General features: G+C 49.8%; 1 protein-coding gene across 11 annotated transcripts in view; it reads right to left on the bottom strand.

Annotated features, from left to right (window-relative positions):
- Tnrc18 (trinucleotide repeat containing 18) overlaps positions 1-24,919 on the bottom strand; it is a 92,214-nt gene that overhangs the window by 16,951 nt on the left and 50,344 nt on the right. For 8 of the 11 annotated variants that reach the window (XM_078023650.1, XM_078023651.1, XM_078023654.1 and 5 more), the window contains 7 exons: positions 24,639-24,775; positions 24,289-24,417; positions 22,278-22,449; positions 20,472-20,832; positions 17,264-17,539; positions 12,282-12,524; positions 2,414-2,844 (listed from right to left, as the gene is read on the bottom strand). In XM_078023650.1, coding sequence (XP_077879776.1) covers positions 2,414-2,844; positions 12,282-12,524; positions 17,264-17,539; positions 20,472-20,832; positions 22,278-22,449; positions 24,289-24,417; positions 24,639-24,775 — 1,749 coding nt within the window. Of the gene's footprint in view, positions 1-2,413; positions 2,845-12,281; positions 12,525-16,755; positions 17,540-20,471; positions 20,833-22,277; positions 22,450-24,288; positions 24,418-24,638; positions 24,776-24,919 lie in introns of those variants that run through there. The other 3 variants (XM_078023657.1, XM_078023652.1, XM_078023658.1) reach the window with 2 other exon arrangements.

Below are 24,919 nucleotides of genomic sequence, written 5' to 3'. Positions count from 1 at the left end.
GATAGGACACAAAAGCAGATCTCAAAGCAATGCCAACCATGGTGATTCCTGGGTGGCTCCTGGGTAGAGTCTCCTTTTACTGACAATTTACCTGGTCTCTTGCTCCACCACCAAAAGGCTAGGCCTGGCTGACCCTGGCATCCTCTACCCCAACAGCCCCAGTTATGCAGAGGCCAGGAATGGGACTCCAGGGCCTCCAACCGAAGGCGTCATCCTGGGAGAGGCCGAAAGGGCAGTGTGGACTGGTGATCAGGCCCAGGCCCTGGCAAGAAATACCCAGTGTGGACAGCTTAGCTCTGGGGAGTGTGGCCACGGTCCCAGCAGGTACCTGCCATCTTGTGGGCCACCTGGGAAGTGTGGTTAACATGAGGAACCTACTTCACATGGTGGAGCACTCAATAAATGAAACACAGCCATCCCCACTTACCTGCACTTACTTTCTGTGGTTTCCGTAACCTACAGTCAACCACAGTCTGCAAATGCTAGATGCCAAGTTTCAGGAATAAACAATTCATAAGCCTCAAACTACCTGCTGCTCTGAGAAACATGACCAAAGCTTGTGAGGCCCTGAGATATCCTGCCCCATGCCCCCCAGGACTCGGGTGGGTCCTCTGTCCACATGTTCATGCTGTATGTCCACCTGCCCTGGGCCACTCAGCAGCCATCTCAGTCCTCAGGACAACAGTGGTGGTATGAGGCTGGGGATGTGGCTCAAACCGTAGCGCGCTTGCTTGGCATGCATGAGGCCCAGGTTCAATCCTCAGCACCACATACAAACAAAGATGTTGTGTCCGCCAAAAACTAAAAAATAAATATTAAAAAATTCTCTCTTTCTCTCTCTCTTAAAAAAAAAAAAAAAAAAACAGTGGTGGTATGGAAGCACAGAGGTCAGGACTATCTGTAGTTTCAGGCCTTCACTAGGGGTCTGGGAACGAGTCCCCCGCAGATAAAGGGAGTGTGACTATCTGCATGGTAAGTAGTTCGAATGTATCTGGGCCTATCTTGGGTCACCTGGTATTAATATTATTATTCACCCTGCACTTTTTCTCTAAGACCCTGAAAAACATGAGATAGCTCGGAGGAGAAAAGAGGTGAGCACAAACACCAGAGGCCTGTGGGTGATGCTCATCAAACACAGCCCCTTCTCCCCACCAGACCCTCGTATCTTTTATTTCAAGACATGGTCTCACTAAATTGCCAAGGGCAGTCTTGAACTTCACAATCCTCCTGCCACAACGTCCCAAGACCCAGGGATTAAGGAGTGTACTACCATGCACTCATAAAATAAATTTCTGAGTGTAATCCCTTTTCATCATTTTTTCCTAAAAGGTCATTGCTACTTGAGTGCACATCCTCCATCAGGGACTCAAGGTAGAATAAAGGTATTGAATACTGTAGAGAGCTGGCCATCAAACCTGAACACAATTATTTAAGCAGGGAACCACTGACCATGCAATTCCTAGCAGCCAATGCAAAAGGAGAACATGTCCCCTATCCTGGTGTTCTTGAAAGGCAAGTTTTCTTAATTTAGAGTATCCATGGAGACAATTCAAGAATGTATGAGCTGCAAATGTAGCTCAGTGATAGAGTGTTTGCTTAGCATGAATGAAGCCCAGGGTTCAATCTACACACACAAATCCCATCTCTGTCTCACGTTTTTACCTCTGAAGAAATGAGGTTTTCCTGCAGGTGAAGACTGGAGGCCACAAACCACCATGATATTGGCAGTGCTAGTGCCAGTGCCACCAACAGAAACCACCAGGGTCCCCAGCCCATGACAGTTACTATAGGCACCCTGAAAAGTCCTTACTAGACCCAATGCCACACCCCCTTATTAAATACATTCATAAAGGAGCAGGTCTGGCACCAGATCACCAATGGGTTTTTTGGATATCTTCCCTGGGGTCTGCTATGATGGGACAAGAGTCTCTGAAGGCTGGATGCTTGATTCCCAGGCTGGGCTATTGGGAGGTGGTAGGACTTTAGGAAGTAGGGCCAATGGGTCATTGGGGGACTTCCTTGCCCTCCCTCATCCGTGGCTGGCTGGGTGAGCAGGTTTTGCTTCACCACAGGCTCCTGCCATGACGTGGGGCTCACCACAGGCTCAGAACACTGGGGCCAATCACTCATGGCTCAGAACTCCCCAAACTGAGAGCCAAAGGACACCTTTCTCTTTATATGCTACCTATCTCAGGTATTTTTGCTATCATGGTGAAAAGCCAACAATATGGGGCTTCGGGTATTTATCCATATTTTTAAGGGTCATCCAGAGATGGGACAGAGATGAAGGGCTCTGTAAGGAAGGGGCAGCAAAGCAGGGCTTTCATCAGCACAGGCTAACTCAGAGCCAGTTCCCAAGACTAGGGGACCCCAGCCTCCTTCCCAAGGCCCCACACCTGTGCTGAGCCCCTACCTTCCTGGGGTCCTTCCTGTCCTTGGCACGGCCGGTGTCCTTGCGCGGGCTCACCGCTGAGCCGCCCTTGCCACCACGGCTGGGCTTGGGGGCGGGCGCTGCGTTGCTGGGCGCAGGAGCTGCGGCCGAGGCGTCGTGCAGGAAGATGCGCTCACTGCGGCGCCGGGTCCACAGGTCGTCGTCGCTGGCCTCTGGCCCGGCCTCGAAGCCAGGCTCCTTGGGGCCCCGTAGCTTACGCGCCTTGCGCCCCTTCTCCGCTGCCAGCTTGGCCTTGTCCGGGCTGTTGGGGCCTGGGCCTCGGGCGCTGGGCGGGGGCACAGCCAGGGAAGGGCCCGGCTCCCCCAGCCCCTTCTTGGGCCGCAGCAGCCCAGCAGGCGACTGCTTGCGCACCTTGACCTCACTCTCCGAGTCCGTGTACTCGAACTCTGTGCCTGGACAGGGAGGAGGGGGGCTGTGGCCAGGGTCTGGGGTTCCTTCTCCCAGCCACTCTGCCCCTGGCTGCTAGCACGAAGACTCCAGACCCATTTCTCCCGGGGACTGTACTCCTGGAGGGACTCTTCAGTTTTCAGGAGAGGAAACTGAGGCCCAGAAAGCAGTGGCACTTGCCCAGGCGGCTTGCTATCCCCACCCCTGGCTGACAGGTGCTGCCTCCAACCCCTCCCCAGAGCTCCGCTGAGAACTGGGTCCCTGACCCACCTGAGCCCCCCAGCACCTCCAACGTGGCCCCTGGAAACCCCAGAAGACAGGGCAGGGGAAGGGAGGTTACACACCTGCAAGGCGGCTGGGAAAGCCCGCGGAAAGCCCCAACCCCCAGGGCCTCTCTCACAGGCTCCCTGAAGCCTCCAGCGGCTGCGCCCCGACCCCCTCAGAAGGCGGAGCCTCACTAGAACCCCTGAGCCCTGGGGCCCAGCCCCTCCGCTCCTGGGCAGGAGGCTCAGCATCCCTTCCAAGAGCCTAGGGACCTACGCTGGGGGCTCCTTTGCCACATAACCTCCAATAAACTGCAGAGCCACCGGCTTTAGCTCAGCATGATGGTCCTCTACCCCTTCTAACCTCCTGGCTTTTGCTTCCGCAGTCCCCTCCGCCTGAAGCACCATCGAGCTCCAACTTCAACTTGGAAAACCCCTGAGTCCGCTGTAAGGAGGCCCCTTGACACCCTCCCCGCCCGGCCCCGCCCCCGGCCCTCAGGCATCCGGTCTATCCACAGCTCCCTCATATGGCACCACCACAGCACAGCATTTCTGTCCACCTTTCAGCCCACCCTGCCTGCTTCACCTCCCAGAGATGGCTGGGAATTCTCCTGAGGCCCAGTACACAGGCAAAGCACGCAAGTGAGAGGCTCCAGGCACTTCCCCCTGGGACAGGGGTTGAAAAGGGAGCTGGAGCCCAGAGATGAGACGTTTGAGACAGCCTGTTGGGATCCAGCACCCCCCGCCACCACCAGAAGCACAGGAGCCAAGACCAGGGTTCAATCAACCCTGCCTATCAACCCTATCAATCCCACATGCTGCAGCTGGGGGCCTGTCCACAAGGATTTGTGGGAAGGGGTATAACCGGCCCCAAAAGAGGCAGCCACAGCAGGGACAGACAGAGGTCACCCACTGGGAGTCACTTGCAGAGTTTAATGATGCCATTAGTTTTAACTCATCATTTGTTAGTGGAATGTTTGTCAACAGTTTTGAATGGGGAGGGAGCTAGGGATTTTCATGGTTGATGGCGGTCCAGGATGTAAAACTCAGGCTTGAGAGTTATGCTTTTAGACATAACAATGTGCCTGGGGTGCTCAGGTGGGTCGGGTCCAATGACAGGCCCCTGGAAAACCACTAGAACACCTGGAGGCGTGGGGCGCACTGCAGGTGTGTTGTGTAAGAAGCAAGTGTGGAGAGTGGATGGAGTTGCAAAGAGAGCTGGCTTGGAAGCAAGGAACTGGAGCTACAGCAATGAGACCTCATCCATACACTTCTACCTAGTTCTGGGCACAGTCTTCCTGGTGCACACAGTAAGGAGGGCCCAGCATGCATGGGAAGCAGTGAGTCCTTCTGATCTCAGAAAGCAGGGAAGAGAATCCTAGGAACTCACCACACAGAAGATAGGAGAAAGGGGGATCAATGACCTCCATCTGCCCATTCATACCTCTAAGTAGGTCTAAGTAGCCCCAAGTCACCCCCACACAGAACAGGCCCAACGCAGCCCTATCTGAAGACAGCCCATGGTGGGAAACAAAAATTGAGCTCAAGTCCCACTAGGCCAACACCTGCCATGGAAAAGAAACATCCCTCTGTGAAGCAAAACAAGGCCACTCTGACCCTGCACAACCTCACCTCCACAATGTACAGCACACAACTCAAATCACTTGACAGACAAGAACCAAGAAGAAGCACAACATTCAAGAAAGTAAAGAAAACCAACTGCATTACCCCAAGATGAAGCTGATGCTGGAGCAGATGAAGATTCTATTAAGGATGCCATACCTATCTCAAATGAGTAAATCAAAACTCATTTTCAACATCTGGAAATTTTACCAGAGACAAAAAGGGCAAGCAGACAAACATACAATTGAAAAGAACTACATGGAAACTGCAGAACTGAAATTGACAATTTTGGAAATAAGAGATTCACTGAAGGGACCTAAGACCTGACTGGATATAATTAAAACAAAGTAACAGAATCTGAGGTCTGTTTGATGGCAAGGAAAAAAATCTTGAGTGTTAATAGCTGGTGGCAACAGATATTTGCAGACTTAAGACATTAAATGACTGCCAAAGAGTGTCAACGCAAGAAGTCCACTGAGGCGCGTCCCAGCCAGGGTTGACAGTCAAAGACAACCTGGAGAGCGGCAAGAGAAACCCACCCTGCCAGAGTCTGCATCTGGAATGTCCCCCAGGGTTTAGAAGCTTGCCCTCTAGCATGGCTACTAAGAGGTGGTGGGACACTCAGGAGGTGGAGCCTGGTTGGAGGTCTTAGGTCACTGGGGGCATGGCCTCAGAGAGGATTGGGGGATTCCAGTCTCTTCCCCACACCCTCTCTTCTTTCCCTCCAGGAGATGAATGTCCTCCTCTTCTGTGCACTCCCACTATGATGTACTGCGCATACTGTGCTGCCACAGGCCCAAAACAACTCGACCAATCTGTCATGGACTGAAACTGCAAAACTGTGAACCAAAATAAACCTTTCTTCTTTTTTAAGTTGATTATCTCAGGTATTTGTTATAATAACCAAAAGCTGACTCACACATGACCTATCCCTTACAGAACAATCAGACTGATGGGTAACTTTTCATCAGAAACTGGAAGCCAGAGGAGAGTTTAAGTGGATCACCTTTAAAGTGCTAAAAGAAAAATTGTAAACACAAAATTCTACCCGCAGGGTAAATATCACTCAAGAATGAAAGTGAAAATGGGAATGTTTTCAGAAAAAAAGAACACTAAGAAAATTTACCACCAGCACACCTACCGTACAAAAATGCCAAATGAACCTCCTTAGGCTAATGCTACATGGAAACTCTAATCTTCAGAAACTGTAAATACCTGAATAAATGCAAAAGGATGACTTTAACATTTTTTCTCCTCTAAATTTATAAGCCATATAAGTGTTTACCACTTAATTAATAACATTCTTTTCTGGAGTTGATGACATGTACATGTACCACATGTAACATGTATAATTTAAAAGATGGAGAGTGATACGGATCTATGAGGTTGTGAGTTTTCTGTATTTTATGTGAAATAACATTACCAACTAAAAATGGACTATTATCAGCTGTAAAGTGAATAATTTGGAATATATATTGTTCTATTTTCTATTTTAAAATTCCAACCAGGCATGGTGGCACACACCTATAATGCCTGCTCCTCAGGAAGTGGAGGCAGGAAAATCACAAATTCAAGGCCAGCCTTAGGGAGACGTCACCTCAAAATAATAGGGTCTGGGGCTATGACTCAGTGGTAGAGCACTCTTGAGTTTAATCTTCAGTAGTAAAAAAAAAAAAAAAAAAGAAATCCACAAAGATACTGAAAAACCTAATAGGAAAATTAAAATGGAATCCTAAACATAATAAACAAACAGAAAAACACAGGTACAAGCAAAGCATGGTAGCATAGTGACACGCACCTGTATTCCCAGCTACTGAAGAGGCTGAAGGAGGAATATACCAAGTTTAAGTCCACTGTGGGTAATTTAGCAATATCCTACCTTAAGATGAAATATAAAGAGCTGGGGATGTAGCTCAATAGGTGGGTTCAATTCCTAGTACCAACAAAAAGAAAAAAGCAGCAAAACAGAATAACAACAAAATAGACAAAAGGATAAGATACAAATGAAAAGTCAGGGGATGAAAAAAATATATCATGCAAATAGTAATCAAAAGAGAACTAGAGTGCCTGCACTAATGTAAATAAACTTTTGAAGAAAAAAAATTGTTATTAGAGACAAAAAAAGATATAAGGGTCAATCCTTTAGAAAGAACACTTATAAACCTGTGATAACAATATTTCCCAAATATTTAAGAACATATTAAAAAAGACTATAGGGCTGGGGTTGTGGCTCAGCGGTAGACGGCTCGCCTAGCACGTGCGAGGCCCTGGGTTCAATCCTCAGCACCACATAAAAATAAAAAAAATAAAGGTATTATGCATAACTAAAGAATAGATATTTAAAAAAAAAAAAAGACTACAGAACCAGTGAAACTCGACGTCATGTACAACCCCAAGAATGGGATCCTAATTAGAATAAGTTGTATTCCATGTAAGTATGATATGTCGAAATACTTTCTACTGTCATGTATATATAAAAAGAACAACAACAACAAAGACTATATCATGACCAAGGGGATTTCTCCCAGAAATGCAATGCAAGGTTGGTTCAATATACCCAAAAAAAAAAAAAAAAATCAAGCAATTCAATACCCATTATTAATAGAATAAAGACCTAAAATTATATGTACACCTTGATAGACACAGAAAAGGCATCTGCCAATACTTAATATCCTTTCATTATAAAATCACTAGCAAACTAGAAATAGAAGTTTCTTCCTTAACCTGACAAAAGAATTTTTCCAAATTCATATGGAAAGAAAGATTCAGAGTTAATACCATACTTAATGGTAAAAGACTGAAAGCTTTCTCCCTACAGTCAAAAATAAGTCAAAGATGTCTTCTCTCATCACTTCTATTCAGTTTTCTACTGGAGAGGCTCTTGGCAGGTGAATCAGGCAAGAAAAATAAATGAAATAAATGAAGACACATATAACATAAAGGGAGAGGTCAAACTATGTCCGTTTGCAAAAGACAGGATTCTAGTATACAAAAAATCCTAAGGAGTCTACAAAAATCCACTAGAACTAATAAATGAGTTCATCAAGTTTGCAGAGTACACAAGATCGACATAAAATAAATCAATTGTATTTCTACAGACTAGCAACAAGCACTCCATAAATGAAAAGAAAATAATTCCACTTACAATAGCATCAGAAAGGGTAAACAAAAGAGATGTGAAACTCATACACTGGAGAGTACAGCACATTGCTAAAATGAATTTAAGAAGATCCAAATAAAGGGGAAAACATCCCATGTTCATGGATCAAAAGATTTATATTGTGAAGATAACAATATTTCCCAAACTGGTCTACAACTTCAATACAATTCCCATCAGAATCCCAGTAGGCTTTTTTTGCCGAAAATATTAATCTGATTCTAAAAGTCATATGGAAGTATAAGGGACTCAGAAGCTCCAAGAAAACTTTAAAAGGAGGGGGATACAAAGATAGGGAACCCTCACTTCCCAGTTTCAACAATTACACAAGCTATAGTCATCAAAACAGTGTGGTATTGGCATAAGAGTGGAAGAGTGGAATAAAAACTCAAGGCCCAGAAATAATCCCTCACACTTACGTTCAATTGATTTTCAACAAAAGCAGCAAGACCAACGAAAGAATAGACTTTTCAACACATAATAATAACACACAAAATGACAATGGGATATCCACATGCAAAAGTCCCCCACACCATTCCACATAAGGAAATTCACTAAAAATGGATCACAGACATAAATAAAAGAGCAAAACTATAGCAGTCTTAAGAGAAACCAGGAATACATATTTATGACCCTGGATTATGCAATACTTTCTTACATATGACACCAGAAACACAAGTGACAAGAAAAGAATCAGATAAACTGGATTCATCAAAATTAAAAATTTTGGTTTTTGAATAACACTATCAAAAAAGTGAATAAACCACTCAAAAGAAAGTTAGAAAATACTTGTAAATCATTTGTGTGATAAGAGAGCTGTAACTAGAATATATTTTTTAAAAATTCTTATTCAACAATACAAAAACACAAGTTTTTTAAATGACTAAAGGATTTAAATGAGATATTTCCCAAAAGAAGTTTCAGAACTGGCCACTAAAAATATGCTCAACGTCATTAGTTATGAGAGAAATGCAAATCAAAATAAAGAGGGGGGGGGGTAACAGCTCAGTGGTAGAATGCTTGTCTAGCATGTATGAGACCCTGGATTCCATTCCCAGCACAAAACAAACAAACAAACAACCCAAAATGAGATACCATACTTCACACCCACTAAAGTGGTTGTAATAAAAAAGAAAGATAATAGCAAGTATTGCTGAGGGTGTAGAGAAACCGGAAGCTCGTACACTGGTAGTGGAATGCCACTTTGGAAAAAGAGTTGGGCAATTCCTTAAAAGGTTACATGAAATTACCAAATGACCCAGAATTCCACTGCTAGAGAACTGAAAATATATGTTCTGTACACACATATTCATAGACCCATTATCCATAAAATTCAAAAAATGGAAACTACCTAAATGTCCCTCAACTGAGGAGTAGGGAAGATATGGTACAACTATATAAAATGGACTGGAATTCATCCATAAAAAGAAATGGAATACTGATAATGCTACAACACAGATGAACCTGGAAACCACTATGCAAAGTGAATGAATACAAAGGCCACGTGTTATAGGATTTCATTTATGTGACATATTAAGAACAGGTAAATCTCTAAAGACAGAAAGAAGTGGTGCTTAGGGCTGGAATTTGGTGGGAATTTGGTGGGAGAGTGCAAATGGGTGTTGCGTTTCATTTGGGACCAATGAGAATGATCTAAAGTAGTGGTGATGGTTGCACCAGTCTATGAATACAATAAAAACCACTGAATTATCACACATTTGAAGGTGTAGCTTATGGTATATAAATTATATCAATACTACTACTTTTTTTAAAGTAGATTCAAATCCAACCATATTAATAATTACATTAAATATTATAGATTCAACACTGAAAAAACAAAAACAAGCCAGGCACATGCCTATAATCTCAACTGTTCAGGAGACTGAAACAGAAAGACTCAAAGTTGGAGGCTGGTCTGGGCAACTTAGTGAGTGAGACCCTATCTCTAAAAAGGGCAGAAGGTATAGCTCAGCACTCCCAGGCTCAATCCCCAGTAACAAACATACATACATACACACACACACACACACACACACACACACACACACGCCACACACACACACAAGACAGAAATTAAAGGATGAAAAACAACGACTAAATGGCATCTACAAGAGACTCACATCAGATATAGACAAAATGAGAGTAAATGGATGGGAAAAGAGATACAAAGCAAATAGTCAGCCTAAGAAAGTTGGAGTGATTATGTGATACCAGACAAAATGAATTTCAAAACAAAATGTTACTAGAGGTAGAAAAGAACACTTCTGTAATAACAAAGTCAAGAGGAAAACAACAATCATAATCATGTTTCCACCCAATAATAGAGCTGCAGGTACATGAAGCAAAAATTGACAGAATTAAAAGGAGAAAGAGAAGATTGTGCAATCACAGTTGGAGATTTTACCTATCTCTAAGCAACTGAGAGAACCAGACAAGAAACAAACTGCAAAGACATAGATATGAACTCTACTGATCACACTGATGTGGGTGATATTTGTGGAATAATGTACGTAACAACATCAGAAAACATATATTAAGTGTACACCTACTGGGAAAATGCCAGATATTTTTTAATTTTGTAAAAATTAGAAGGTTGAGGGCTGGGGATACAGCTCAGTTGGTAGAGTGCTTGCCTCACATGCATAAGGCCCTGGGTTCAATCCCCAGTACCACAAAAATAAATTACTTAAGTAAAATAAAAGATTGAAATGATAGTATAGCTATGCTCTCAATCCACGATGGAGTTTTATTAGAAATCAACAACAATCAGATAACCAGGCAACTTTTCTCAAATATTTGGAAAACAAATACTTTCCTAAATAATTATTGGGTCAAAGCAGAAATCAAAAGAGAAGCTAGAAAATATCCTGGATAATAAAAATACAATAATCATATCAAAATATGTGAGGTGCAACTACAGCAGCATTACTAGAAGTTTATAGAGCTTTCAATGTCTGTATTGGAAAAGAATAAGATCCCAAAGCAGCAACATAAGCTTCTACCCTAAGAAAAGCAGGTGCAAATTATACCCAAAGAAAACAGAAGAGAGGAAATAACAGCAGAAATCATTGAAGTGGGTAATTTCTAGCCAGAATGATGAGGAAGGCGAGAAAAAGGAGGCGGAAATTATATCAGAAATTAAAAAAGAAACATCACTCCAGACCCTTCAGACGTGAAAAATATAAGAAGGGAACAATTCGAACCCTGGGTCAACCCACTGGACAATTTGGACGGACGGAATGGATGTCTGCTCCTTCAGCAAAAGCAAGTATAAAAGCTGAAGGCACTAGAGCCAGTAACCTGAAGTTTTGGGGTGGGGGTGTGGCAGGAGGCTGGTGGAGAAACAGATGGAATCCCACCAAGAGGCAACTAGGAACAAATTCTGAGAAAAGAGTCCTGTTCAAGTTTGGGCTCTGGGGAAAAGTCCTTCAGCTGCTTCTGCAAGGCACATCCTGACAGGAGCAAGCTTGAGGGCACTGATGGCACCCTGCAGGAAAGCCAAGTCTGAAGCCCAGGGAATAATGGTGAGAGGAAGTGAAAGGAAGGAGGGGGAAGGCAGGGTCGGGGCCTGGAGCCTGGCATGGCCAGAAATGGGGCCTCAAGAGGCACTGCAGGCTGAGAGTGAGGCTCTGTCCCTAAGCTGGGGAGAGGGGTCATTCAGAGGAGGCCTGCAGAGAGTAGCAGGGTAGCATCATGGTGCCCATTTCCCTGTCCCAGCACCTACCAGGAGAATCCCATGCCCCCTCAGGAAGGAAGTGAGACCAGGATGAGCCCAAGTCTCCTGCCCAAGTATTAGTGTTGTGGCCTCAGTTACCCCATTGGGGCAGTGGGAGGGAGAGCCTGATCTCACAGAGAAGCCTCAAGATCAATAACAGAGTACAGAGCCTGCCAAGCCCCCTGCACTTCTCCAGGCCCAGCCCCAGCACTGCGAGGCCTAGCCCTCCACCTCAAACTCACCGAGAGCACCCCTCCAGTGCCCAAGCATGGCATCCCTTTCCTCCTCGCTATACCTAGGCTGCTGCTTCTCCCTGAACCTCCTTCTCAGCCAGCTCCCATGTCCCTCACAGGCCAGCTGATATTCTAATCTGGAGTGGCTTCTTGTCCCTAAGAAGGTCAAGGGCCTCCCTTAGGCTCCTATAGCCTCCAGGATACTGGACATAGGGCCATGTTTGCTCAGAGCATGAGAGTAAAGGATGCTATCTTTGGGTGGCCATAAACCCCCCAAGAGGACAGCAAGCCAGGGTCCATGACACCAACACCAGCACTGGCACCACTCAGGGCTGGCCCACAGGGCAGATGCTTCACCCACTCCCAGCTCTGCTCCTATCCAGCTCTGAGTTTCACCTGTGGGATGGGGCCCAAGGCACCCACCGCCTGTGGCACGCCTGCCCACACTCACCCATCAGGCCCTGTCGCTCCTCTTTCTTCCTGGCCTTCTGTTTGGCCTCCAACTGCACCACCGACAGAGATGGCCCCACGGTGGGGCTGGGGAGGGCGCTGGCTGCAAACCGGGCCAGCAGGCCCAGACCACTCTCCTCCAGGCCTGGCGACAGGGCCCGCTCTCGGGTGCCCAGCCTATAGCCACCACCAGCCTCCTCCTCCTCCAGCTCCTCCTCCTCGTCCTCCTCCTCGGAGCTCTCATCTGGCGTGCAGAAAACAGGGGGCAAGTCAGGGCCCTGGCCTAGGCACATGCCGCCCCCCACCACCCCCAACCCCTGAGGCTGGAGCAGCCACTGGGCTCCAACCTCCCCACCATCCTCACCAGGGGGCCTCTGGGGGAGGATCCAGAACCAGCCCACAGACCCACCCATGGCCCAAGGCCTCCATCAATCAGAGCCCAGCACATGGGCATCCTGGGCAACCCAGTGGCTCTGGGTGTCAGGGTGGGCTTCTGAGAGGGGAGCACGGACATGCACCTGTGCTGTGGGCAGGGGACAGACACACAGACAAGGACTGGAGACAGCGCTCACCACATCTCACACACACACACACGCCCCGACATAGACATGGAGGCTGAGGAAGGAGGCAAGAGAGAAGAAAAAAGGAGGTGGAAAGAAGAGGGGGAAATGGAGCTCAGGCTGAGGGGTCCAGGCAAGGAGCTTGTGGCAAACTGCTGGAAGCCTGGGGGCCGGTGACAGGAGAAGGTGAAGTATGGTCTCTTTTAAGGGGCTTGGGGCCCCCATACTTCAAGCCTCAAATAGGGCTCTAGCTTCTGAGTTGACTCTCAGTAGCACCCCCATGCTTAGGGGCCTGGGTGCCAAGTCTCCCCCGAGTCCCTGTTTTCTTATCTGTGGCACCAGATAACCTTCCTGCCCCGCAGCCCTGCTAAGGGGAAGATCCCACGTAGTAGGAGAAAAGACAGGGTATAGATTCAGGATCCCATGTAGGAAGATCAAAAGAATCAGGGCCTCCAGAGGAACCATGCTGTCCCCACTGCAGCAGAAGCTACAGCGGGCCACGGTTCTCGACTCAGGAAGCACTTGGGGCAGGTGAGGTAACCCATTCTGCATCTGGAGACCAAGGTTCCCAGGGGCCAAGTGCTTAGGCAACAGTGGGGCTGGCTGGCTGACTAAACCTGTCTCTCTGGTAGGAGAATAAGGACATGCTTCTCCCCAGCCACTGGTCCTGATAGCCTGAGAGCCAGCAGTCCCTCAAGGCCAGCTTGGGTATCAACACTGGCAGGCTGGGTGGCAAAGCTGGCAGGAAATGATGATGCCATCTGCCTAAGAACCAAACCCTCCACCAAAAAAACTGTCTTGTGGCACAGAGTTGCTTCTGACTTTCCCAGGGAGATGGCCCTGCAGACCCAAAAGAGTGGAAAGGAGGCACCTGACACCTGACTCACCATAGCCAAGGAGCTGCAGAGGGACACGTGCAGCAGGGACTCATCTGCCTCAAAAGGCCAGAGCACTGGGAGCTGCTGGCCAAGGGCAGGGCCTAGGCAGGATGGAAGGCAGCACTGCCCAGCCAGAACTGGCTCAGGGGTTGCATGGGGGAAGACAGATGGCCAAGTCCACGTTCTCCTGCCAACGTCCCAAGCCACCACTTGGTTAAGTACAACTAGTGGCCCAAACCAGCAGTCCCAGGAGCACAGATTCCATCTATCCATTTATCAGAAGGAGCCTGGATTTCTGCTGGGATTTTCCAGCCTGGGAGAGGGAGGTGGTGAGGAGCTGCAGGAGTCCAAAGGGGTGGAGCGAGGGAGAAGGCAGAGAGGGCAGGTTTGTTAAGAGGGTGTGAGTGGGAGACTGGCTCCAGAGCGATGGATGCAGCAGGCTAGGGAGGCCAGCGGGGCAGGCAGGGGCAGGCAGGCAGTGCACACTTGCGATCATTCACATTGCGACGTCACATGGTTCTGTCTCCGCCCCAGTGGGCCACAGCGGCAAAGCAGGCTAAGTGTAGGCAGACTTTCGACAGCACCTGGGTCCCCCACATCAGGTCTCCTTGGGGTTGGTCAATTTGGGCAGGGTGGCACATGGGTGGCTGGCTGGGATGGGGACATGGGGCTGGGCAAGGGACCAGGAGATTTCCCTTCTAAAAATACACTGCCCTGGCCACTCAGGTGTGGACTCTGTAACTCCAGAAATCTTCCTTCCAGAAGGCTCTCGGGCCGGCAGCGTGGGTGCAGGAGGGCAGGAGGGCTGGCTCTGGGTTTCTGAGAGCCCTCTGAGGCCCTATCAGATCCCAGAAAGCCAGGAGCAGGCCAGTCCCAGCACTTTGAAGTGGAGGAACATCTAGAAGGCAGAAGCCCAGAAAAGGTGCTTTCTACAAAAGGGACATGGATCATCTTGTGGTCCCGCGGACTCCTGTGGTCCCGGTTTCCCGCCTGCCTGATGAATGTGGCTGGCAGCCTCCCACGAAGGCAGGTCTGCTTGGATCAAGGTCCATGGGGGCAGAGGAGCAATGGGGGTCTGAGGGCCAAGAAATCCTTTCTGGAATCGTCCACACCTGAGGCAACAGAGCTTGCCATGGGCAAAGGGGAAGAAAAATCCCAATAAGTAAATTTGCAGAGAATTTTATATACATACATATACATATGTATAAAAAAAAAAATCTTGGCTCAGGGCAAGGGGTTAATAACTTGGTTTGGTTTCCCAAAACCCAATAAACGCCAAGGAATCTGCTGCTGCCAGACCCGGTGGGGGCAGACCCCGAGGAGGGGAGGTGTACAGAGGACAGAAAGAAAAGGGTTTTTGCCTACCTACGGAGCAACGAGCCAGGCTCGGACCCAAGCTCAGTGACCCGCTGCGCCGTCTGCCCTACTCCCAGCCTTCGCTTTGCGTCCAGAGTGCAGCGTGAGAGCAAATGCAAGAGACCGAAACAGACACTCAAAGCATCATGGGTAGGGGTCAAGGGTGGAGGTATGGTCAAGCTGCGGGGAGGAGAAAGCAGACACACTAGAAAAGCCAAGCCAATAAGTGTTTAGTACCAGGGTCGGTGAGGCCCTATCCCCAGGTGTCCCTCTCCAGACCTCACCGGCTGCTTTGCTTGCAGTGGGCAAGGTGAGGAGCTGAGCCCCTCCCTCACCCCTGTCCTCCCCTATCTGGTCTCTGTCCACTGTCATTACTAGGTCCAGTCCTGGGGCCCAAGGGCACATGGCCCCTACTGAGAGGTCTGGGAGACTGCCTGTTTCTCTGTGGGATCTGAGCTGGGGCAGCAGAGCTCAAAAATTTGGGAGCTAAAACCCTGGGTTTAAGGGTATATAAGCAGAGAGGAGGGGGTCCAGCCCAGGTTGGGGAGAGGCAAGAGGTGAGGGGGGAAAGGGGATGGCAAGTCAACCAGACTCATCCATAGAAGCTGGGCGGTGGGGAGGGGTTCAGAAAACTAGGCTGGCCAGCCAGTTGGTGGCCTCTCTTCTTAGCCCAGGGGACAGTTCCTCAGACACAGCAGCAGCCCAGGAGAACATGAGCCTCCTTAACTGCCATCGCCTGGTCACCCAAAATCCATCTCTGCCAATTTGGAGGGGAGGTGGCAGAGGCAGGGGAACTGGAGCAAGGCTGGAAAGTGGGGGCAACTTTCCAGTTCCAGGGGCCTGGGCCAGGTCATGACCAGGTCTGCTATGACACACTCCACCCCAGGTCTTCCTCAGGGAACAGCTGACATCTGGGTGTTGCTATTCAGGGTTCTGGGGATCCCTGTGGTCTAACCCTAAAGGAAATCCACCCTGAGGCAAACCCTAAAACCAGGGCTAGGAAACATTTTTACTTGCTTCCCCTTCTTGGGACATTTCTGATTGAAGGGCCTGAAGGACTCAGATGTTTCTAACCCCAGAGTACAATTCTGAGGTTAGAGAAGTCAGAGCCAGCATAATCTCAGAGGTCATGGAGTCTGACCTTCTTTTTAGAGAGCTGGCTAAGGACCCCTGGCTGAGCTGAGACCAAACCAGGCCTAGGACTCACAGGCCAGTGCTCTAGGCCTGCTTTTTGTCCCTCGAGGTGGCAATGAGGCCACACTTCCATATTTAACAACAAAAACCTGGGACAGCACACAGCCTTGACCCTGCACTGCTTACATGCCCTTCAAAACAGAAATATGTGTTAGAAGACAAGTATCTAAAAGTTAATATTTTTTAACCACTGGTGAGTAAGAGCAGAGCTTTAAGAAAATAAAACACAAACAAGCAGCTTAATTAAAAAAAAAAAAAAAAAAAAAAGATGATGCTGGAGGTGAGAGCGGCTGACTCAACCTGAACAGTGGGATGGATGCCAAAGCCACCAGGGATATTTGAATAATAGAGAAGAACGGTGCCACCCGTCTACTCCTTCTGGGGTGGGGAGGAGGAGCAGGAGGGAGGAGGGGGAGGAGGAACAAAATGAAGGGAAGCATCAACCTGATGTCTAGTAAGGACACAGCAAGAGAGACAAGGCACACGGTTTAGTTAAAAATGAACTCAGTATGTTTAATAAAGCTTGGTATTACCAAAATCGCAGTACAAACATCAAGTCACACGCCCACACGACAGAAGTCCATTTACAAAATGCTCCTCAGGAAGCCTCTGCGGGGCCCACGCCAAAAGAGCGCCCAGCCCAGGCCTGCGGTCTGGGAGGACAGGAAAGGTGCAGGGCCTCGAGTGGGGACAGGGCGCAGAGGGAGGAGGGCGGAGAAAAGTAGAGACTAAAAACCAGTCAGTATAAGAGCTCGAAAAGAGCCAGTCAATGATATTATCACAATGATACAGTACCAATAAAAACAAAAACAAAAATAGGCTGATACGGCAGGCTACGCTGCCAAGAACCAAGACGGCTCCTCCTGTGGCCATCCGAGTGGACGGCCGCAGCGTCGCCATCTGCTGTGCGCACGCGCTCTCGCTCTCGCTCTCGCTCTCGCACTCACTCTCTCGCGCTAAAACATGGAAGGTATTTCGCGTTTGGAGCTAGTAACCTTGGTCAAACGAGTCCTCCGAAGAGTCGCTGAAGGAGGAGCGTGCCTCGGCCTCTCGAAGCAGCAAGCAAAACGGCTGCTTCCTGCTGGCGGCCGCCTTGGGTTTCAGAGTCCGGGGGGCCGCAAGACCCCGCTTGGTCAGCTTGGGGCCCACGGAGGGCTTGCTGTTCTTGGCCACCATGCCGCACAGGAGGGAGGAGGTCAGTTTGGAGCTGGAGGGGCCTTGGGCAGACCACTCATCCCTCAAGAAGTCTTCGTCCTCCTCTGAGTCCGTATCTGCAGTCAAAGTAGTTTTTAATAAAAATAAGTCACAGGGCACAGCAAGGAGCGGGCTGGTGTCGCTTTCACTGTTTTGGGGGGCCAGAATAAAGCCAAATGCCTCCTGGCCCTGGGAAAGCTCTGCTCCTGGCCCGCGCCTCACCCTCCGAGTGCTAGCCTCAGACACTCAGGCACTTCCCAGGTGCCAGATCCGGGCCCTTTTTAGGCTTGCTGGAATCACCCAACAGTCACTCTGCCTTCCCAAGCACTGGCAGGATGGAGGAGCCCTGCTCTCAGGAACAGAGAACTTTCCCCAGGCCTTGGGGCCACTACCATGTGGTTCCCTTCCACCCGTGCACTGCGCACAGCCCACAGGCTCCTTGTAGGGGTGGGCCACAGCCCCTGAGGAAGGGCTCAAGCGAGCCAATGGAACTCATCTCTTCCCAACTCCCCACTCAGCAACGCTGCAAAGACAGCTTGAAATGGGCCCCAGGGAGAGTTCACACCCGGGAAACTGATGGATGAGTTCACTGGAGGTCTCCCACCCCTTTCCACCAGCACACCACCAAGGGCTTCCTAAAGCCTGTGGCCCTACTACATGATACAGGGCCAGGACTTGCCAACCCTCCTGGGAGAGGACCAACCAGCTTGGAGGAGGAGCATAGCTCTGGTCCCTTCCAACTTCAACCCAAATATACACCATTTTGTTCCATTTTACACACTGGGTTGTTAAGCAAGAGTAGGAAGAAACAGCTCCATGGTCAAAGACTGTAATCCGTTGATCTAGTAAAGCCCACGCCAAACAAGAGGAACATTAACACATGCAACTATCATTCTGGCAAAACCTGCCATCAAGTCCAAGAGAAACCACACAAATGGGGGGTGGGGTGCCCTCTGGCTGCTTCTATCAACATCTCCCCTTTCCACTCCAACCAAGATCCCAACTTCAGGACTGTCTGGCAAATCTGGAAGTCAGGGCTGTCCTACCAAGTCATTAGCCCTTGCCATAGCTCTCCCGCTTGTGTACCAATCTCTCCCTTCTGAAGACACATCCGAACTCAGAGATGCCAGAAGGTGACAAAACCTGCCTTCCCAGGCATGCCACCTATGTCCTACAATCCAAACTGGAAAAGTGAAGGGACCACTCTGCTGGTATCCCTGCTGGAACACACCTCCACCTCTGTGGCCCTATACTTCCACTGTCCTAAAACTGTAGAAAAACAAACCAAGTAAAGAGAAGAGCTCTGTCTACAACCAGGTGTCTCTTGCAGTCACTCTCTAGGTGAAGACAGGCCCACTGACTTCCCTGTTCCAATGTTAGCTGGATTCTTTCCCCAGGCAGTAGAGTTGTGGGACAAGGCATAACAGAATTAGACGGACAACTAAAACACGTCCTCATACTCGCAAAAACACACACACTCCTGCTGCAATGGACTCATCAGCTCAAAGGGCCCCAAAGACCTTGGGAACTGAGATGATCTGTGCCCTCCACCTCTACCCAACCCCTGTCCCCCTGTAAGTGTGGGAATTCTTCTAGCAACCAGTCAAGGAGGAGCAACTCCCTCCCTCCCCTTTTCATTATTCAGAAACGAACAAAGTGCAAGGCGCAAAGGAAAGCCCTTCCCTTCCCCTTTAGTCTGTCACTATCTGTCTGTCCTCACACCAACACAGTCAGGGACCTGGGCAGTGCTGTCTGATCACACCCATCCAGACTGAGAAGCACCAAAGCTATGGCACTCTCACTCATGTCCTCACCAAACAGTCTGCCTGTCTTTCATCCATGAGAGTCTGCAGACTCTCCCCTTTTTACCACGTGGGCTCACCTAAGGCTCCCCAAAAGCCCTGGGATGGGTAGCAGTAAGTCCATAAACACTTTTATTTTCTTACAAAACACAGTTTGGCATTAAACATGTCCATTTTTTTGTACGTGGCATTCAAACAAACACACACACACACACACACACACCAGGACGGACCCCATCAAAAGCCCAGGAGACACAGAACTTAGTAGGGGTCAACCCAGGCCCAGTCTCGCCAGGACCTAGGGACTCCGTACTCAAGAAATCTTCCTGCAGCAGCCCCATCCTGAGCGCCTGACCACCCTAGGCTTGCGGCATGAGGCACTCGGCCCGTTGAGTACCGAGTGAGCACCTTTTACCTGCCACGCAGCAGGCTGCAGACCACGGAAAGCCAACTCACTCAGGAAAACCACAACAGCTCCAGGGCGGCAGTCTGTACGCCAATGGAACAAAACTCCGTCCCTCAGCCCCACTGGCTGCTCCACGTCAAGGGCTGGAGAGCCACATACGCAGTGGACAGGGCCGAAATGGTAATGTCCGTTGCGGCAAGAAGCTCCAGCGGGCAGGCGGGTGGGAGAGAACCGGGTTTAACCCCGGCTCGATTCTCCACACCCAGGCGCATATTCTTCCCTGGTCTCCGCATCCTCAGCAACAAAACCGATGGCAGGGCTGTCACAGATACATCGAAAACACGCCCGTGAAGCGCTCGGAGGCGCGCTCCACAACCTCCGTTTCCACTAACACCTGGCCTGATTCACCGCAGAAGACCGCGAGCTTCCTGCGGGCAGGAGAACCCGTCATCTCTAGCACTCATAAAAGCAGTCGTACTCCCGCCTCTCTAGGATGACCGGCGCAAACTTGATAACACGAAAAGTCCTCCACAAGGATGGCTTCCGGACCGCAAGCGGAAAGAGGGCAGGCGGCCTTCCGCCTCCACCAGCCAATCACTGACGCCCACCAACTACAGGTGCCTACCCAGCACCACGCCAGCCAATCACAGGCGTTTCTGCTTCAGGCGCACCCGCTGCGGACTTTGACGCGGCGCAAAGTCAAAAAGGGGCCTTGGAGCTCCTCACAGGAAAACAAGAGGAAGAAAGTGAAGGAAAGAAAAGAAACAGTGGCCGAGAGGCGGTGCGACGGCTGCTACTTACTGTAGGAGTAGCTGCTCACTTCCGAGGCGAACGGGGAATGGGCCGACTTGGACTGGCCTCTGGCCTTGAACCCCACCTCCATCTTCCTGGCTTTGGCGGCCTTTTTGTGTTTACCTTCTTTGGAGGATTTCAGAGACAGGCCTAGGCCTTTGGCTAGTGCCTTCCTGTCCTTGCCCAACAGGCTATCATAAGGAGTTAAGAACCTGCCGCAGCCCCCGCTAGTTTTGGATTTCCCCCCAGAGGCGTCCGAAAATTTGAAGGGTGACTTCAACTTGTCCTGCTTTGTGAGGGACAGGGCCTTGTCTAGTTTGCTTGCCAACTGCTCCTGGTCGCTGGCCATCTTCTTCTTCTTGATCTTTAGCTGGAGAGAGAAGTTGGGTCACAAGTTAAGACATTTGGCAAAACAGGAGAGTCGTCTTCTATGTACAACTCAAGAGCTTGGGCTCCAGTCCTGCCTTATGCCTGACTTCCAGCAAGTTACTTAACTCCTCTCCGCCTCAATCCTTACACTCTGTAAAATGGGGATATTTATGTCCGGATATCCCCAGGTTGTTCTTAAGATGCACCGAGTTTAAGGCACAGAAGGCACTTAGCAGAATGGCCCAAAGCAAACACTTATCAAATAGCTGTTACTGTGGTCACAATTGTCATTGGCACTGGTCTTTCCCCTTTGGCTTTCCATGGCACACTCTGGTACCTCCTAGGGAAGCACTTTTAAGCAAGCAGAGCTTCCAATGGCCTGGAGAAGGTAGCCGGATTAAGAAAGGAGGAAGGGAACCAAGATTGAAAAGCTAGATCAAAGCATGGCTGATCTGCTTATCTCAACCACCTACAACAGCTGACAGAGACTGCTGCACAATCTAAACCAGCCTGTCCAACTAAATGGGCCAAAGCTGCCAAGAAAATGCCTGGAGTGTGCCTTGGATGCCTGAAGCAGAAAGAATGATTAGAGATTTCACAGATTCAAATTCCTGCTTGCACATCTATCGTCAACTGTAGTCATTTGTGGAAGTGAAATGTGCGGTTTTCAAAGCCATTAATGCCATGAATTTCAACATGTTATCTCTATTTTCTTTAATCAGGTAGCATTTCATAAGGAGGAAAGAAGTTGGGACAGTGTCATTTAAACAACAAAAGCATCCCTCGCCACAATTTCAGAGTGAAAAGAATTCTGATGTACAAAATGACAATCTTTCTCTTCCTGAACCCAGTCTCCCTGTAAGAGTATTCCCTTCTGATGGCCAAATCAACCAAAACATCCCCTTTGCACAGGGCTTTATGGGGAAGGATGACAAAGTACATTAGCATTTAGAGATGAGGGCCTTAAGTGGGTGATTTCCATGCTCTGCAGAAATAAGAAAAATCAAGGAGTTGGCTCTCACCCCGGTACCCCTGGAGAGTTCACAGAGGAAATTACAATGGCATCAAGCCCTTATTTCTTAGAACCATGGAACTGGTGAAGCTGCTCATTAAACAATTATACTGTTAAACAACAGAGTAATTGTATTATTTGGTTAAGAACTTGCAGTCTCCCTGTTTGGCTTCAACAAAGGGTCATGGTGCACTCAAATGGATGTATCTTTTAGTTCTGGATCCACCTCTAAAGCTGTGTTACTTTGTAAGTCCCTGACCTCTGGGCTTTATTTCTCTGTGCATACACCATACACCAAGGCAATCATTCCTTCGGTTTCTATACAGAGAAGGAGGGGCCAACAGACTTGCAAGGGGAATATGCATTCACTTGGGCATAACCTCTAGGTTCTTGATCCCAGGGTCACAGCACCCTTGGAAGACTGTACTACTGACCTGACTCATGAAGTCAGATGAAGCTTCCTGCTCATCCCAGCTCTGGTTCCTCCCCCTGGCTTTCCCCATTCCGATGAGGGCCTCATGTTCCTCCTCAGGACCCTTGTGCCTCTTCCTGATCCCTGCTCCCAGCTCATAGTCATCTGATGTCAGCAGGGACTTGCTGCTCAGCCTAAAACCAAAAAACACCCTTGGTCAGCACCCTGGCCAGGCCACATTGGAGGGCTGGTGACCACCCTTGTGGCCCTGAAGGGTTGGGCTCTGGATGCTGAAAGCACAGACCGTGATGAATACCAGAGTGACCAGTCTGGGGAGACAGACCTTTTAAAACTACAGTGCTAGAATGCGGGACATTTCTGAATAAGGCGGAATGAGATTCTAATGTAAAAGAAGAAAAAAATACTTAAGTCAGTATCCTCTGCCGGCCTTTCTCTTACGTGCTTTGACCCATACACACACACACACACACACACGCACGCGCATCTTTAAATGGTAAAATACCTCTTTACAAAAACGCTCCAAGAACAAGGGAATCCACCAGGATGGGGGAGTGGAGGGAATTAAATCAAGACTCATGTGAAGGAGGAAGCACTTGCTGAATTCTGGTTTCCTCATGGGCACAGGCAGCTGGGACAGTGACAAAGACTTGTCTTGCTGCTTTAGGCTGAAGGTTCCCAAGTGATAGAGGAGGAGCTGACCTTTGTCTCTTGCGTTGTTCATGCCTTTTATTTTAGCCACAAAGCAACACATCATTCCATTTTTTATTCCTCTCCCCCACCCCACACCCCCAGCACTGAGGATTGAACCCAGAGGCAATATTCTGCTGAGCTGCATCCCCAGTAGTTTTTATTTCAAAACAGGGTTGCCAAGGACAACCTGGAACTTGCAATCCTCCTGCCTCAGCCTTCTTAGTCACTGGAATCATGGGAGTGTGCCACTATGCCTAGCCATACTATTTGCTTTTAGATGAGAAAACTGAGGCTTGGGAAAGCTAACACCTGGCCCAAGGTCACAGTAAAGGGTGGAGATGGGACTCAAAGCAGAGAGTTCAGCCCCTGCCCCCACAGGGTCCATATTCCTGACTGCTAGGTTTGTGCTGCTGGTGGCCCCAGCCACTTGTTCTCTTCTCCAGAAGCCTCTTCCCTACCGGATGGTTGCTTGCAGGGTGTTTCTTCCTCTCCACCCTTTCTTCAGCAGGAATATCCAAGGAGGTCAAATGTGAGATGTGGGGGCCGCGGGGCTGTTTTCTACCAAGAAGACCTGTGGACACCCCACTGCCTTTTCTTTGCACTTTGAAGCTTCCACAAGCTAGGGTGCCCAGCACCCACCCAGCCCGCCTGTCCCAGGCTGCAGCACACTCCCAAGTCCTTTCCTCAGTGGGCCTCATTTGGTTTGTCTACAGATGGGGGAGGAGCCCAAAGCCTGGCTCTGGAGAGAGAGCTTCAGTTCAACCAGCCAGCATTCAGCTCAGCCTCCAGAGGTGCCATGTGAAGCTGCTCTGCTGCCACCCAGGAGGATCTCATCCCCAGAGCACACGGAGGTGGCGGCCCTCTCACAGTAGGCAGCCCTGGTCTCCGGCAGGACAAGCCATCAGGTCTGGCCAGGAGAATGGGGAGATATCGGGCGTGGAGAGGACCCAGCAACAGCTCAAGCAGAGCCAGTCCAGCAGGGCTGGTGGCACAGCAGTCCCTCCACGGGGAGGAGGGGGATGGGGAGGAGCAGGAATTAGTCCCTATCCACAGAGGAAGCGGGCAGAGCAGGAAGACAGGCCAAGCACTTGGGTCGTGCCACAGAAGACCTCTCTCCGGGATGCTCCTCCCAGCTTGGTGCTCCTGGCCTTGCTTGCCCTCCTGGCCTGGGTAGCGCACTGCGCTTCCTGGGAGCCGCCATTCCAGGGGCCAGAGCCCCAGGGACTGAAGGTCCCCAGCGCCCAGGTGCAGGCACCATGGGGGCCCTGCTCCTCCCCTCTGAGCTCAGAGCCAGTCCCCGACCCCCGAGGGGCCAGCCTTACTTTCCGCTACTGTTGTGGCTCTTCCCTCTCTTGCGGGGGGGCGACAGGGTGCTCGGGGCGTGGGTCCGTTTCCGCGGCCTGCCAGGGCCTCTGCGTGCCAAGCTTCTATGGGGATCCTCGTGCCTGTCCCTTAAAAAGAATCACAGGCTTGGCTGTGAACCTGGGGTGAGCGGGGCACAGAGAAGGGCACAGGCTGCACGCGCGTCACTTGGGTCCACGCACACCTGACAGCTGCCGGAGCCGACCTACCAACACTAGCACTGGCGAGGTAGGAGATGGGCACCTGCCTGCTGCTGCCTGACCAGCTGGCAGGGCGAGCCCCGCCACACAGGGGCTGGGGTCACACTCACCCGGAGTCCCGGCGTCGCTGGAGCTTCACCAGCTCCCGCTGCTTCTCTTTATACTGCCGCTGGACCTCGGCCAGCCGCATCCGGAAGTCCAGCTCCAGGGCATCCATATCCTCCAAGGAAGACTTCATGGCGTACATCTGGAGGGGCAAGGGGAGGAGGGCCAAGGAATGAGGATGCCCCGCGGGTGCCCACTTGTCAGTGTCCCATCTCAGATATAGGGACAGTGAGAGCCAGGCCCTTGGGGGCTGCAGGGACCCTAGCTTGAATCCCATCACTGCCCC

Source organism: Ictidomys tridecemlineatus, chromosome 10 (genome assembly GCF_052094955.1).
Source record: "Ictidomys tridecemlineatus isolate mIctTri1 chromosome 10, mIctTri1.hap1, whole genome shotgun sequence".
Classification (NCBI taxonomy): Eukaryota; Metazoa; Chordata; class Mammalia; order Rodentia; family Sciuridae; genus Ictidomys; species Ictidomys tridecemlineatus.
The sequence above is the reverse complement of the archived record's forward strand: the minus strand, read 5'-3'. Positions and strand labels throughout refer to the sequence as shown.